This window comes from Lutzomyia longipalpis, chromosome 1 (genome assembly GCF_024334085.1).
Source record: "Lutzomyia longipalpis isolate SR_M1_2022 chromosome 1, ASM2433408v1".
Classification (NCBI taxonomy): Eukaryota; Metazoa; Arthropoda; class Insecta; order Diptera; family Psychodidae; genus Lutzomyia; species Lutzomyia longipalpis.
This window is the reverse complement of record NC_074707.1, coordinates 42,474,143-42,489,610: the sequence shown is the minus strand read 5'-3', so window position 1 is coordinate 42,489,610 and position 15,468 is coordinate 42,474,143. Positions and strand designations below refer to the sequence as shown.

At 33.8% G+C, this 15,468-nt stretch overlaps 2 protein-coding genes across 2 annotated transcripts in view; both read right to left on the bottom strand.

Moving 5' to 3' along the window:
* Positions 1-11,518, bottom strand: part of LOC129787441 (serine/threonine-protein kinase 32A) — a 36,267-nt gene extending 24,749 nt beyond the window's left edge. The window contains exon 1 of the mRNA XM_055823019.1: positions 10,627-11,518. Within this exon, the coding sequence (XP_055678994.1) occupies positions 10,627-10,681 (55 nt within the window). The 5' untranslated portion in view covers positions 10,682-11,518. The remainder of the gene's footprint in view (positions 1-10,626) is intronic.
* The window catches only part of LOC129787458 (fork head domain-containing protein FD4-like), a 416,355-nt gene that overhangs the window by 320,207 nt on the left and 80,680 nt on the right, over positions 1-15,468 (bottom strand). The gene's annotated exons all lie outside the window — the stretch shown is intronic.

Here is a 15,468-nt window from a genome sequence, read left to right as displayed (position 1 = left end):
TACATTTGCCTCACTTCTCTTTCTCAGTCCTCTCGTACGTTTATCCCACCCTCAATTCAACTCCTGTGTATAAATTCTCTTGTGAAACGCTGCTTCCCCTAAATCTTTTCCCTATCGTTTTCGTGGGGGTTTCTGGTTGTGTGTGTGGCAGCGCGCCGTGTACGTGAGAGCGTGAGAGCGCCCATCGCTGAGTGCTCCGAGCGCGTCGTGTCTCTTCGTCCTGCATCGAATAGCTGCGCGCGCGTGTGTGTGGCATGTTCTCGCATTTGCCGCTTGGCTTTCGTAGCGTGCGGATGTGCGGACCGTCGTCCTTTCGACGCTCCGTGAATGATTTTTTTTTTAAATTAAAGAATTTTATTATTAGAATTTTTTTATCAATAAGAATTTTATTTTAAGGAATTTTTTTTTTAGAATTTTTGGGAGATTTGTGGTGACTTTTTCATTCCAATCGAAAAAGTAATTTTTATTTTTCTTGACCAAGGAGTTTCCCTCTCTCTTTGAGGTCACATGTCCTTGAGAAGAAAGTGACCTCGGGATTGAGGATGTCATCCCAGAATTTGAATCTTTTGGACATTTAGGGGAGACTGTGGCAAAAATGGGATTTTTTTTCGTAGTTTTGAGGTCACATGTCCTTGTGAATGAGACAAAGTGGTCATGAGATTAGGGAATTCATCCCAGAATTTGAATCTTTTGGACATTTAGGGGAGACTGTGGCAAAAATGGGATTTTTTTTCGTAGTTTTGAGGTCACATGTCCTTGTGAATGAGACAAAGTGGTCATGAGATTAGGGAATTCATCCCAGAATTTGAATCTTTTGGACATTTAGGGGAGACTGTTGCAAAAATGGGATTTTTTTTCTTAGTTTTGAGGTCAAAAATGCTTGCGAATGAGACAAAGTGGTCATGAGATTAGGGAATTCATCCCCGAATTTGAATCTTTTGGACATTTAGGGGAGACTGTTGCAAAAATGGGATTTTTTTTCGCAGTTTTGAAGTAAAAATTCATTGCAAATGAGACAAAGTGGTCATGAGATTAGGGAATTCATCCCAGAATTTGAATCTTTTGGACATTTAGGGGAGACTGTTGCAAAAATGGGATTTTTTTTCGTAATTTTGAGGTGAGATAAAAACTTCAAATGGCGTCGCAATATTTGAAAATAAAATAAAAAAATAAAATAAAACTTTTTTTTATTGAAAATTTTTGCGTCAAAAATTACACATTGTTTTTTTGTATTTTTGACACATAAACGTTTTTTTTATTGGTTTGCAATGTTCTAGAGAGTTGTAGAGTATTGCGAGATCTTTCCAACGATAGGTCAAACACCTTTGTACGTTACGTTGAACCGGAGATATGAGCTTCTAAATAAAAACTTAAAAATGACAATATCTCAAGTTCTAGGGTACCTAGAAAGTCAAATGACCTATCGTTGGAAAGGTCTTGATACCAGCTATAATATACTAAAAATTTTAGCCGCCTACGACATACTTAAATGTACATTATAGCTCAAAAGGACGCCATTTTGAAAATTGGCCGCCATATGCTTTTTAGCGGACGAAACCAAACCGCACTCATTTTCCTTCCTTTATATCCCCTATGGAACATTTATGCCAATTTTCAACTTTCTAGCACTGCCTACAGTCTTTTGCCGCGAATTTACCTAACTATAACATGAGCTAAAATTTTTTAGGCAATTTGTAAATGGTCGCCATTTTTTTCTGTAACCATCACAACTCAAAGAATTTCATTTTTTTAAAATTTTGTTCGACTTTGCGTCGGGTGTCGTTTCTCACATTTCCCATTTTCCCATAACTATAACAACTTGTTTTTTACGTAAATTTTTCATTTTTTTTTAATAAAAAATTTCCAACCTCTAATAATCTTTCTTTTATAAAAAAAAATATATTAATGTTAAATCCGCTATATGATTTTTTTAATATAAAAAGTAATTTTTTATATTGTTTTTGTTTTTCAAACACATCTTTTGTTTTTATTTATTTTTTTTATTAGTTTTATTTTTATTTTTATTAAAAAAAACAACTCTTTAAAGATTTTATATTTTTTTTTTGGATTTAGAGGTAATCCGATTGATTTCAATTTATTTTTAAAAAGTTAGGTTATAGACCTATGAAAATTTAAGAACACTTTTTATACCACCGTTTATTTTTTTAAATCTTATAAAAATATTTTCTTTTTTTGTAATTATTTTTTTGAGTTCTGTTAAATAAAAAAAAATTATTTTTATTTATAAACCCAATTTTATGAACCTGGAGGTAAACTTTCCCATATAAATGCATGGGAAATTAACGAAACTGTCAAAAAATTTAACGAACTTTTTAGGAATTTATTTTATCTGTGTACATTGATCCTCTATCGCAGAACAATTTTGACCCATTTCATCTTGTAGGGAATTACAAAATATAGAAGAATCGCGAGAGAAACTCTCCAATATCTACTGGGTTCACATAGAAAAAAGCAAAAAAAGATTGTCAAAAAATTCAAATATTGCGACGTCATTTGAAGTTTTTATCCCACCTCAAAATTACGAAAAAAAATCCCATTTTTGCAACAGTCTCCCCTAAATGTCCAAAAGATTCAAATTCTGGGATGAATTCCCTAATCTCATGACCACTTTGTCTCATTCGCAAGCATTTTTGACCTCAAAACTAAGAAAAAAAGTCCCATTTTTGCAACAGTCTCCCCTAAATGTCCAAAAGATTCAAATTCTGGGATGAATTCCCTAATCTCATGACCACTTTGTCTCATTTGCAATGAATTTTTACTTCAAAACTGCGAAAAAAAATCCCATTTTTGCAACAGTCTCCCCTAAATGTCCAAAAGATTCAAATTCTGGGATGAATTCCCTAATCTCATGACCACTTTGTCTCATTTGCAATGAATTTTTACTTCAAAACTGCGAAAAAAAATCCCATTTTTGCAACAGTCTCCCCTAAATGTCCAAAAGATTCAAATTCTGGGATGAATTTCCTAATCTCATGACCACTTTGTCTCATTCGCAAGCATTTTTGACCTCAAAACTACGAAAAAAAATCCCATTTTTGCAACAGTCTCCCCTAAATTTCCAAAAGATTCAAATTCTGGGATGACATCCTCAATCCCGTGGTCACTTTCTTCTCAAGGACATGTGACCTCAAAGAGAGAGGGAAACTCCTTGGTCAAGAAAAATAAAAATTACTTTTTCGATTGGAATGAAAAAGTCACCACAAATCTCCCAAAAATTCTAAAAAAAAAATTCCTTAAAATAAAATTCTTATTGATAAAAAAATTCTAATAATAAAATTCTTTAATTTAAAAAAAAAATCATTCACGGAGCGTCGAAAGGACGACGGTCCGCACATCCGCACGCTACGAAAGCCAAGCGGCAAATGCGAGAACATGCCACACACACGCGCGCGCAGCTATTCGATGCAGGACGAAGAGACACGACGCGCTCGGAGCACTCAGCGATGGGCGCTCTCACGCTCTCACGTACACGGCGCGCTGCCACACACACAACCAGAAACCCCCACGAAAACGATAGGGAAAAGATTTAGGGGAAGCAGCGTTTCACAAGAGAATTTATACACTGATCGGATTTTCCACAGTCGAGGGAATACTCATTAATCAACTGTGTGGGTGGTACTATGGCATCGAGGATGGAAACTGGATGAGCCTCCCTCGTCAATAATTCATACGATATCTCGGGGACTTTTAATTGACACCATCCTCTAACTTTTCCCCTTTTTTTCGATGCACCTTCTCTTTCCATCCCAATTGGTCTCCAATTTAAATTTCACCTTGTTTTTTTTATTCCTGCCACTCGTAAATGATGCCTGTTATTTTTGCTCCCATGGCATTAAATCCAACATTTTTAATTGACGGAGAAAAATGAGCTTTAGTTTTCTAACTTTTTGCCCGAGTAATTGCTTGGAAAAAATGAATTTTGCGAATCTCAGCTTGAATTCTTCATCTAAATTATTTGTTTATATTTATACAAGTTTTACCAGTATAGGTATGTAAAAAATTGGGTTTGCATGAGAGTTAGCGATCTGTGAAAATTCGACCCAACCCCTTATTAAAATCTAACGCCTTGTTAAGCAAAGTAAGCAAAGGAAAGTTTAGAACTTTTTATTTGCTTAAACAAGAAATTGGTTCCTGTGTAACCCATTATATACATGAAAGAAAATTCAAAGTTCAAATTGAATCGTAAAAGATTGTCCACTCAAAGCTTTAGAGAGCTTTTCATCACCACAATACTCCGTATCATCTTCACAATGCTTCCCAATGCAAATACGGAAAACGTATTGATTGAAGTATATACAATGGAAAGCATTCCAGAGATTAAACCATCAGAGACTTAAAAGTTGCACACAGGAGATAAATTTTCAATTGTCTGTGGTGAATGAAAAATGAATGAAAAAATACCAATTTTCAATAGAAAGTCATAAAAGTTTGTGGAAAACTTTCTCATACAATGAATGAATATTCTCAATGGGTATATATTTAGTAGCTTGATATGCAAAAGTTTCATTCATCGTGAATATTAATGAGCAATTTTGGGATATAATACCAAATTTTCCAAAAGCACTTTTCCATCGAGGTATATAACTACCAGAGAAAATCCTCAGGAGATTATCGTTTTATGAGTTTGGGGAGTCACTTTAGCCTAGATTTTGATTGCCTTTTTATTGACTTTAGAGTGTCTTAATACTGTTTTTATTCACATGAATATCCTATTTTGTCAATTGAAAGAGAAAACACCCGGTACAAAAAAAAAGAAAGCTTATATCATTTTGATATATATCTTTTCCGTGTCTGCAAATTCAGCATCAACAGAAAAGCTTGAGACTTTCACTCTTTTAACCCTTGGAGGATTTTTCTGGCCAAAGTGACCAAATCGACTTTTTTCAATCGCCCCAGAATTAAAATCTATTGAACATTTCCTGATAAATTTTACGTCTGTATATAGGAAAGTTTCATTACTTCAATATCGTCGAAAGAAAACTTGGAAAAATATTTTCTTTTGAGAGAAAATTAAGGTGAAACTTTTGAGGTTAGAAACCTCGATCCTCCAAGTGTTAAAGATTTATTGTGCAAAAGAATTTTGACAGGGGGTGAGTTAGTGGCTAGAAAAATGCTAACAAAGTTCTCAATCTTCGCAAGTAGACTTTTTCTTGAACAAACTTAAATAAAAAAAATTTGAAATATATGTATATAGTTTTGAAAATTATATGGAATGCTGGAAAACTTTGAAAGCAATGACAAGTTAGGAAAAGTTAGGATATGATTTTTTTTCATAAAAGGTAGAAAAGTATTTTTTGCGATAAATATTAAAAATGAGAAAATTTAATTATAGCGAAAATATAATTTTCAAAAATTAAATGAGGTATATTGTTAGTTTGAAATTTATTGCAACATTTGCCATAAAATTAACCTGTATACAAAATTATGAATATTGCACTAATTTTGAGAGAGACTCTGTTTTCATAGTTATGCGTATTATTTTCCAAATTAAATTTTATGCAAAATTTACTCATATCAAATTTTCTATGCAAAAGTTAGAGGAAACTTTAAAACTTGAATTGTTGGGCAGAAATTAGTAGTTTTATTCCCAAATCTTTCTCTTATTTTATAGGTAAAATCTTTTAAGATTTACAATTATTACTTTTATTAATTTCTCTTCTGAAATCAATTTGTAAAGCTCATTCAATGTTAATTACTTACTAAGAAAATAAAACCTTATGACTGTTTTTGAGTTCATCATTTTTCTTTTAATTCTCTTTCCAATATTGTGTCAATGGAAAGTGAATTTACTTGAATTGTATCCAACTTAGATGAGATTGGAAGTTAAGAGAGAGAAAATTTGAAACTAATTTATTATTTTAATTAAAACAATAAGAAAACATTATGATTATTTGAGTAGGTATTAATTCTGTATGTTACATATACATAAATACTAATAAAATGTATTTCAATCTATGATATCTAATTGTTACATATACATAAATACTAATAAAATGTATTTCAATCTATGATATCTAATTGCATTAACTCTAGTACCAAGTGGGGTGTTTGATGGTTTTAATTTCCAATTGCTTTTTAAGCTCTTGGAATGGAATTTCATTTTGCCGCGAGAATAGAAAATAATTAGCACGTCGAGTGAAATTGATGGATGATTGGAATATAATTGTGGTGATAGAAATTTCACTGTTGAAATCATTTTTAAGCTATATAACTGCCCACCACCACTTGGGGGGGGGGGGAGAAATTGAGGGAAAAAAATTGAAACCAATTTTTGCAAAAGAGGCTCGGTATTGGGCTTAGTAGAGGGATGATTATGGTTTCTCCTTTTTAGCAATTTTCGGTATTTTGCGGGATGGAGAAAATTAATTTGGCAACACAATTTCCGCGTAGCGAAGTGAGCTGAATTAATGACTCCGATGGGGAGGAAAAAGCTACAAGAGATGGGGATGATTATGGATTATTGCCGTGAAAAGTGGATGGTGGCAAAAAAGCTCGCTATGCGCCCCCAGTCCAAGGGACCGCCGCAGTTACGGAGCTTGAAGCGACGTTCATTGGGCAGAAATTGGGTAACACAATAATGCTATTATTCAATGAATAATGTTTTTATACCCATCGTTCGCCCAGACTTTCTTTCAGCCAAACAAAAGAGAAAACTTTCTTATTAGCGAAAATTTGCGTTCTACGAATTTCCCTCAGCTGTGATTAAGTCGATAGTAACCATTAGTTTGCTGAATAAAGCATTATTTGCGCGCTGCTGGGAGAAATTTTGAAGGTACTTTCTTGCGCAATCATGCCTGAATATTGAATCATAAAATTTTCCAGAATGATTTGAAAATATGTGTTGCTCTTTCTCCGTCTTTTCTTCACTCTGAATGTCTTTTTAGTATTTTCTTAAACATACTTTGGTATAGAATGTGCAACATTGTGCGTTTGTGCCACTATTGCCGTACACGTTCATATTTTTCCTAATACTATGTTGTATTTCACTCACATTGCAATAAAATTTGCATATACGATATATTGGTATTTCAACATGAACATAAAAAACTTTCATTCTATTATAAATTAACTGTATGTGGTGTTGTATATTTCACCCTCAGTACGACACAACATTGCACCAAACTACCACCACCATTAGGACTTTTATTCCAGGAAATATCAACGGAAACTGATGAGTTTTGAATGGGAAAGTCCCATGAATTTCACATAAAGTTGCGCACCACAACATATCTTCAACGTCTTTCTGGCACACAATTAAATTGCTTTAAAATGCGGTGGATTCGCTTTTATACCTTCAAATGGAGAGTTGATATTTAAATTGTATATCCTACGAGAATATCACAACATTAATATTACACTCGAATGGGTAATAATTGAATTTTCCAGTAGCTTCCATTTAACAGTGTAGTAGGTACTTATGGATTATGTTTATATTAAATCTGATAGGATACGTGATTATCTGTTAATCTGAACTTTGACCTACGTGGTTATCTGTTTATTGTCAAAAGTATTTTTTTAATTATTAAAATAATTTTAAAAATTTAAACCATAGATCAGTTTAAACGAATCCTTTTAATTTTGCCTAGAGCTTTTGAAGAAAACGCGTAGAAGTATTAAAAGCTCTGGCTAAAATTGTAATGATTCGTTTAAGCTGATCTATACTGATCCTTGGTTGATACTATTTTTCGTCCCCTATCCCATTAAAAAACATTAATAGTCGTTTAAATATTTTTGGAGGAATATTATAGAATAATTTGTTCTCCATTTATATCAAAATAGAACTTTGCCGCATGCCACATATCAAAATTTATCACGTTTCTAGATCTCCTGTTGAACATAACATGATATGAACATACTCTCTAAAACTTTAAATTAAATTATTGTATTTAATGTACTTCAGAACGAATGTGTTTTATTATGAACAAGAGCTTGGCAGTGTAGTGAGTTGACCAAATTATATACATACCTACTACATTAATTGAATTTCTCTATGTTTAATGGAATAAATTAATTATTTTCATCAATACCGTGCTATTATAGCACTCCATTGAAATAATTAATTTAATATAATTTATTTAAATTTTAATTATTTTTTTAATAAATTTTCGGTTCAAAAGAAGGGGAAAGTTGGGTGTAGAATGATGAGGTTTCAACAGGATAAATTTTCATACATACCGGAAGGACATTTTCAACACGAAAGCTTCGTGTTTTACTAGACACACAGTGTTGCACACACATCATTTTGTCACAGGGAGATATAACTCCCACATATATATCACGTGGAATCATCAGGAGATTCTCTGTCATTTTCGGCTGTCAGAGATCTCATAAAACTGAGCATTTCGTCCTGGCACTCATTCATATGTTACAAGAGTGGCTTGTACAGTTTGTTGATTAATAGACTCACAGCGAGAACATATCAACTGGAAGACAACACCGAGGGAGCTTTTCTGCCCAACACATTTATTGCGGACTTTAATGTGCAATGTAATTTTGTTTAAGGTCCGAGTGGGGAACGTTTGTCACCCAACTCTATGGATTGCCACTAAACTATTTCGGGAGGGCGTGTGAATTGGATACACTCCGCAGAGTGACATACTATTTTGACGAGGGTGCGATGATAAAATGCAAAAGACAACGGATGAATGTCATTCTTTGGCATGCCAAAAAAAAAAACACTCCACCTTAAAAAAAGGTAAAGACTGAATATTTTTTCACTCTGCACAATTTGCATAAATTCTTATCCATTTTTTTTTTGCTGTTTTTCCCCTGAACCCTTTGGTAAAGAACATGATTTCTTCAATATGCTTTTTCTTTTGTTTTCTGTCGAAAGAAAGTTTTTGTATATAATACAAAGAAAGTTGTGAAGCTGTTTTATTGATTTTCTTTGTTATGCTAATATTGATGTAAAGTGAATTTAATTACTCTTTTATAAATTATTCGATAGGGATTATTTTTTGTAAAGAAAACATATCGATGGGTGAAAACTTTCGTATAAAAAGAACTTTAAAGTTCATACAAAAATATGACTCTTTATTTGAACTTTATTAAAGGTTTGAAGAAAATAACTTTAATAGAGACCAGAAAATGGTAGTTTTCTGCTGATATTTTGTAGGATATTTTGCTGTTACAGCATGACACAATAATTTGTGATTGATTTATTACAGAATTTATCATGAACATAGAACAACCCATTATATCAGCACATAATACTTTAAAAATGCAAAATGTGATTCATTGGGAATTCATCATCCAAATTCAACCGCTTATTGTTAGTTACATAGATAACCCCACAAATTAAATTGATTCATGAGCTTTGAATGACAAGCATTGGCTTGATTTATTGTAGTGCTTTTGCTACTAAAATTGACATATAATGCTCTTAATAAATTAATGAATTAAAGGTTAAAAGTTCGTAATTTATATTATCTCTTCAATGATCTCTCCATATAGAACAAAAATAATAATTAATGTACATAAAACATATCATTCAATATCAATAATCCTTAATTTCCTTTGAGTGCGACAGTGCATACAATATAGTAATTATAAAGGTATTATTTTATGGCAATAGAATGAAACCTTTTAAAACATGTCGTTGGAAGAATTTTATATTATAATTATCATTTCCTGGAACTACCTTTGACCTAATATTATTCTCTTTCAAAAACCTGAACTTTGCATTTGGCACATAATAATTTTATTCATGAAGAGAACGAAGCCAGATGTTAATGAAAAATTAAAGACTTTTTAACATTCTGAGAAAGGAATTAAGGGTTCTAGTGGATAAATAATTTTTATTTGAATGTGGTTACATTATGCTAGAGTGAATGTAATTTTTTTTTTAAACTGAAAGTTAAAGTTCTGGGAGAATTGGAAATGATATACAGTCGTGCTCTCGTGGTAGGACCGTCGTCAAAATGACTTCTCCGCGGTAAAACGGCTTCAGAATGAGGAATTTTGCCTTCGCAGTGGGACAATTAGTATCCTACCTTTCCAATAGTACTAATTGTCCCACTGCGAAGGCAAAATACTTCATTCTGAAGCCGTTTTACCGCGGAGAAGTCATTTTGACGACGGTCCTACCACGAGAGCACGACTGTATTATCCTTGGCACATCAGCTAATTGTTTGGTTGAAAATTATTCATGCAACGAATACGCTAATTGCCGAAAGCTTTCAATTTTGCATTCGCCGGATCTTTTTTATTGGGCAATAATGATTTGGAAACATTTCAAATTTCTCTTCAATTAAGAGTAAGAAATCTATGTAATTTATATAATTTTTGGCCTTTTTTTATTTTGTTAAAAATTTATATTTTTATTATTGACTAAATGAATTGGCTCTGATGAGCTTTAAAACAACCCCTAAATGATATCCCCTATTTCTTTCAAAGTTTACATGCAACAGAAGTAGCTCCAAAATGGATTTTAGTTTTCGTGACCGCAAAAATGTGAATCCTTGAACACGATACTTATATAGCAAGCAAACTGAGCTGGCAATTTCTTGAGACTTTTCTTCAATGACGACATATCACGTGGATGATGTATGATGTGTGAAATGGGAGATATCGGTGTAGTAAATAATGTCACGGGATATCACTTACCATCCTCATCTGATAGGAGACTGGTGTCGCCCCTTGAGGAAGAATTGACTCCCATGCTGCCTCTCAAAGTGCACCACTGATGCTTTTTTCTGCATTCACTCACGTATAGCACTGTGTGGGAGAACGACCCCAAATAATTGGCACTCAACAAGAGTCAAATTTCACGTGAATTTCATGGTAGAAGTGATGAAAATTTAATTTTTTTTCAGCCACAATAGTATGAAAGGGATATTCGGCATGAACCGATGAAAATCAATTTATGGTGGAATGACGGTAGACAATTAGTGCGGGTGGAAGAAAATCCAATTTCACGTATCTTTTGGCGCCCTTTTGGCGTCACAGCACACAAAACCAAACACACAAAATTTATGAGATTCTATTTGTCATCTGGCGCAATCCTCATCGACTTTCCGCCACAGTGCTCACGAGAATTTAAGTCAGAAGACTCACCAATATGGAAGTTTATTTGTGTCACAATTTAATCATTCGCCTGAGCACGTGAAGTCATTCCGTACCAATTAATTCTTGGTATTCCTACCTACAGAACGAGGGTATTGTTTATTTGGTCTCAAAAGCTCAACCCCCGGAAAAACACGCGGAAAAAGGAATTTCAGGTGAGAGATTGTTGAATTAGCGTTGAGTTTAGTATCACATTTAGGCAACGGCCTCTCTCCTCTATTTTTCTTCTTGAAAATTAAATATTTAGTTTACAATACTTTGCTTTTTCACTTTCCGCTCCTTTACGCCGGAAAATCCCTCTACGAAAGCTGCTTTCTTTGTGTGCGTCAACCACGAGACACAGTGCCCAACTGACGATGGTACGAAAGCTCCGACCCTAACCGACTGATGCGGTGCCTCCAATGCGAATGAGTCGTCGCGTGGCAAAAAGCTCTCTCAGTCGGTCTCAATGGAGTATAGTACTTTCCGTGCTTGATTCTCCCGCCCATTCACCACCCACTCCATATAGCGTGGAGCACCACAGCATTACACACACGCCATGTGGGGATGGTGTTCCCTTTCTTCCCGACTGCGGCTCTTTGCGAACATGATCAATTTCTCATGTTGGCTCGCCGGGTGCTCTCCACGGTATGACCACGTGGGGCTTTGGCGACTCTCGGCGGGAACGCCAACAGGCAATGAACTCCACGATATTTTATCGATTTGTTAATAATTTACAGCTCCTTGCTTTTTTTGTTTGCTTCAATGTGCTGCAAAAGCACCACTTCCATAATTAGAATTTTTGAGGTTGTATGAGAAGAAGAAAAAAACACATTCCTGAATAAAAATATTTTGGTCGTCGCGTGAATGAGAAAAGCAACACGCGGAAGGGATTTGAGATATTGATTTTTCATTCTGGGAAATAATAAAAAAAAAGAATTAAAAATAAATTGTCGTGTAATTTTTGTGAATGATTTATAAATAAAAACATAAACGTAGGTAATTTTACGCATGATTTATTTATTCAATAAAATGGTAATAAATTGCACAATAACCATTTAATGCTAATTAATTTTAATTATCCGAATATCTTTTTTTTGCATTTTGAATAAAAAAAAACCAACCTGGGAAAGCTTCAAGTTTTATGAATTAATTTATTGAATTTTTTCCTTCTCTGTTTGTTTACAATGCTGGCAAAAGATGTAGGTAGAGGAAAAAAGAGCTTTTTACATCCTTTCAGCATGCTACAATGTAATTTCTTTATCCATAAAAATAAAATAATTCTTTCATATCGATCAACAAAGCTTTCAATACCTCTACATATTTAATAAAACATGTTCATATAAATAAATATGTATATCCTAAAGCAATATGAAATTATTCTGTGCATGAACGAAATAAGAATGGTAATGTTTGTACGAAAAGCTAGAATATTTTTATGCTTTAATGTCATGTGTATATACATGTGTACATATTTCTCCGCTCTACAGCTCCGTATGAGCTTTAAATGGAATATATCGTGACATCTGCATACACTCCAGCACGAGCATGAAGGCGTATGATAAGAGAAAAGCTCCCATATGTCTTCTCTATATTAATTTAATTTTTATTTTGAATTATTTATTATTATATGTGACTAAAATAGCAAAAGAACGCACGTTTTAGCCAAAACATCATACAAGCAAAATTGACTTTTTACCACACAAAGTTATACGTTCCTTCTAATTCACTTCTTTCCAAGTTTCACCGAAAAAAAAATTGTTGGTATATAAAATTGAATTTTCTTCAAGTCTCTGCAAATGTTTACTGAAAAGGGATTCTTTTGCAAGAAGGAGGATCTGTTTGGTTATATAGCATAGAGACGAATTTAGAATTACACCAATTCAGGTCAATTGTCTGTCGCGAGCTTTATAAAATTTATGTGTAAAAGCTCTCTGTGTATATGCTTTCAGACGTCTTTTGTATTTTTTAACAATGTTTCTCTGTATCCATTTATTCCGTTACAGACCACAAGAAAAGGGAAAAGAAAAGGAGCTGAAAAGAATTAAATGGCTCTTTTACACTACACTTCCTATGAATTATTGAAGAGTTTTCTCTTCAATATCGTGACTGGGTGAGGTGGAGTAAAAGTTCTTTTGAGGACTTTTTCAAGTTGAAGACATCCCCATTCTATTTGGTGGTGCTCAATAAAGTGAAACCGCAATAATAATAAATATTCAACACATTTGAAGCTTCTTTAACAAAAAAAAATAAATAAATAAATTCGCATTAGATAGCATAGATTGAGATTTTTTTTTATTAATAATCATGACTACTCTCATTTCTTTCAGTGTAATTTTTTTCTATCTCCCACTCTTCTACCTTGGGGGGACTTGGTCTGAATTAATTTTCCTTAGTCATTGCAATTCTATGTGTAGTTCGGAAAAATGAACATTTCCTTCCTCCATGTAATTGCATGGGAAAATTGCTATCTGAGTAATGTGGCAAAAAATGGGACTTCTTGTGTTTTAGCTCACGTCTGAGAAGAAGTCGAGGAAGCAATTTCCACATGGCATTTTCCTCATTCAACTTCTCCTTTAGGGTAATTGCAGAAAAATTTCATTTTCCTCTAATTTCTCCATCCAACATTTTGTAAGTAGAACATAAACGACGATTGCAGTGGGTATAAGAAGGGAATTGAGATGTCATGAAATGCAATTAACAACCATTTTCAGGAAGTCCCTTTTGCTAACTCAGCACTTCCTTGTACGGAAGCTCTCGTCGTCTGCGAAAATACTTATGGTAAAATGCAATGGGGAGGAACTACCTGTTGCAAGGGAGGATGCGACACAAAATCTCACCAATTTTCTCCCTTTTCTCCACATAAAACCCAATATTTTGCCACATCTCACAACTAACGATAGATGATTTAATAGTATGTGAGGCAAGCCAATGAATTTCCGACAAAATCATTTCCTCGTTTTCGTTGCGAATTACTCCATGCTCAATTGATTCCTTGACTGATGTTGCCAGTGCTGCTGCTGTGGCTTGTTGTGGGGGCGGTGAATAAAATGCGGTGTGAAGTTTCCTTCCTCCCTCCTCCCCTTTTCAATATCCTTCGTGTTGCTGGAGAAATTAACATTCATTCTCCCCCATACTGAATTGATGCTGCGTGTATACCGCAAACATTTCATTTGTGTTGTGAGAAACTATTTGTGATATTCTTCGTGAATACCAAGTAACGAACAAGTGTACCAACAACATCGAAATGGTCGGGGGTTGCCTATTGAATTTTCTTCAATAAACTCCCACCCCCATGAATTTCACTTTACTTGAGATCTTGCTTTATACATGAAATTGCGGTGGAAGTAAATGAAGCTGGTCATACTATATACCTGAAGATTTTCCTGCAATTCATTTCCTTTTGAATGTTGATAAGACAAAGAAATTACTCTACTTTGAAATTTGTAATAAAGCTCGTTTTTGCAGTTTCTGCTACATTTCATTTTCATTGATTTTAAGTAAAAAGGAATAAATACATCAGGATTATTTTCTTCAACAGTATATTTATTATGTATATACCACACAGTATGTTCTCAATTCTCCTACCGTTTTTTGTGACTTCGCTCTACTACCATACCACAAAGAAGGGGTGCATGATGTGCAGTGCATGCACATATTTGTGCATCAATTGAATTTAATCCATTGATATGAGAGCACATAGTATTATTTTCAATGGTATCTTTTTTCCAACAAAAGCTTTTACCTTCGCGGGAAGTTGCTCTCCTTTTTGCAGTGAAAAGCTCACTGCATTGAAACAGCAACAAATGATTCCATTGCAAATACCTATACTATATAATCCTATAGTTTTCGAGTGTAGAAACAAATTAAATTAAATTCTCTCCCAATGGCATTAAGTGCATTTTGACGTCACTGTGTATACCTACCTGGTATTTTAATTTTAAAACCCCCGCTGTAGAACAATTTGCTATAAGAACCTGCTTCTTGCACACAATCTGTTGAATATTTGCGTAATTTATAGAGTTGTTTAAATATTTTCCTAATTTCTCTATAGAAATGAGCATTCTCTCTGTGAAATTATTCATATTGTTTCACTATGTGAAAAACAATTTTATCGCTTTGTTGCATAAATTCGTTCGAAAGAGTAATTCATTTTAGTACAAAATGTTTTCACGTCAACATAAACAAAGTCTTTGGCTATAAGAAATTTGCATATCAGTGAATAATATCGTCTATATGCGTTACCCACCATCCCCTCCCCGATATCAAATATATTTTCACACAAGATGAGATTACCAGCAGTGGAAAATTTACATTTTCGAACAAGTTTTGGGGAGAGTTTCCGTGTTGCCAATGAAAATATGTCCAAAGGGTGGAGAAAAACAATTTTGATTAACTTTCAGT